General features: G+C 33.4%; 1 protein-coding gene across 1 annotated transcript in view; it reads left to right on the top strand.

Annotated features, from left to right (window-relative positions):
• Positions 1–476, top strand: part of LOC116706588 (retinal cone rhodopsin-sensitive cGMP 3',5'-cyclic phosphodiesterase subunit gamma) — a 1,796-nt gene extending 1,320 nt beyond the window's left edge. Inside the window, exon 3 of the mRNA XM_032543517.1 lies at positions 1–476. This exon is cut by the window's left edge and continues 79 nt beyond it. Coding sequence (XP_032399408.1) covers positions 1–39 — 39 coding nt within the window. The 3' untranslated portion in view covers positions 40–476.
• Positions 477–1,166: the final 690 nt, after the last annotated feature.

The following is a 1,166-nucleotide window of genomic DNA, read 5'->3' as shown; positions in this document are numbered from 1 at the left end:
ATGGAGCTCTGCGACCTGGCGAAATATGGAATTGTTTAGACAGCCATTGTTCCTCATGTATTCCAACTGTTTACTAAGCAGCTGAAAAGCGATAGCAGCTTTTAATTAAGGTTTTGACCTGGAAAAAAAGAAATCCAGTACTCTAGCTTGTCTCATGCACTTTATCTTCGACCAATTCTCCATCATCCTCGTAACAAGTGGTGTCAGCAGCCTGTACTTTCCACAGAGGAAAACAAAGAAATCAAATGGAGTTTGTATTTCATAATATGAAAGAGGGTCCTCTTTTTCCACCTCTTCCCCTCAAAGCTGCTAATTCAACATGCACTTGTCTATTTTGTGAATTAGCTCCCTAAACATTTCTTTTCATGAGAAAGTCTATGATTCACTTCACTCTTTAGTGAAAAGATCATGTATCTATTTTAGCAGTAGAGAGGAACAACTCCATGAACAAAATAAAAGTTAATAGTTTGACCATCTGTCTTTGTGTTCTTTCTATTATTAACACCACATGTTAAACTGATAGTTAAAATGATTTTAACATTTAATACTCAACACATAAAAAACAATAAACAAAATTTAAAAAAAAAACTACATAGGCCTACACGTAATTTGGTCTCTCTTGTATCTTTCACTGTTTTTCACAGTATAATTTTTTATAATGACTCACTTAGTGACACAGGTGTGGCCACCATTTTTTTAGCTGCAATACTTGCATATTATAAACATATTATATAATAATGAATTCATAATTCACTCTTATTGTCAAAATAAATCTGGCTTCAAGGACAGAGAAGGGGGCAATGGAATAAGATAACTGAAGCTATTGTTGCTATGGCAACCAAAGCTGCTTATTCACAGCAAGTACAAAGTCTATATCATTTCTCCACAGGTCCGTTAAAGAAAAAATGTGCTATTATTGCATTCATTATTATTGATGCATTACAGTGTAAGTAGCATTTTACTGTTGTGTTTGGACGGGTAAAGATCAACTAGTTTATTTACTTGTTACAGTTATTTACTTAACTGTAACAATGCATCTTTTCATTCAGTGCAGGTTTTGTATTTAAAACATTAATCTGCAGTGTAAACTATTATTCATGGCTGTCAAATAAATGTAGCGTAAAAGAGTAAAGTATATACAAAGTGTGTGTGTGTGTGTGTGTGTG

This window comes from Etheostoma spectabile, chromosome 2 (genome assembly GCF_008692095.1).
Source record: "Etheostoma spectabile isolate EspeVRDwgs_2016 chromosome 2, UIUC_Espe_1.0, whole genome shotgun sequence".
In the NCBI taxonomy this organism is placed as follows: Eukaryota; Metazoa; Chordata; class Actinopteri; order Perciformes; family Percidae; genus Etheostoma; species Etheostoma spectabile.
This window is presented reverse-complemented; position numbering and strand designations above follow the sequence as displayed.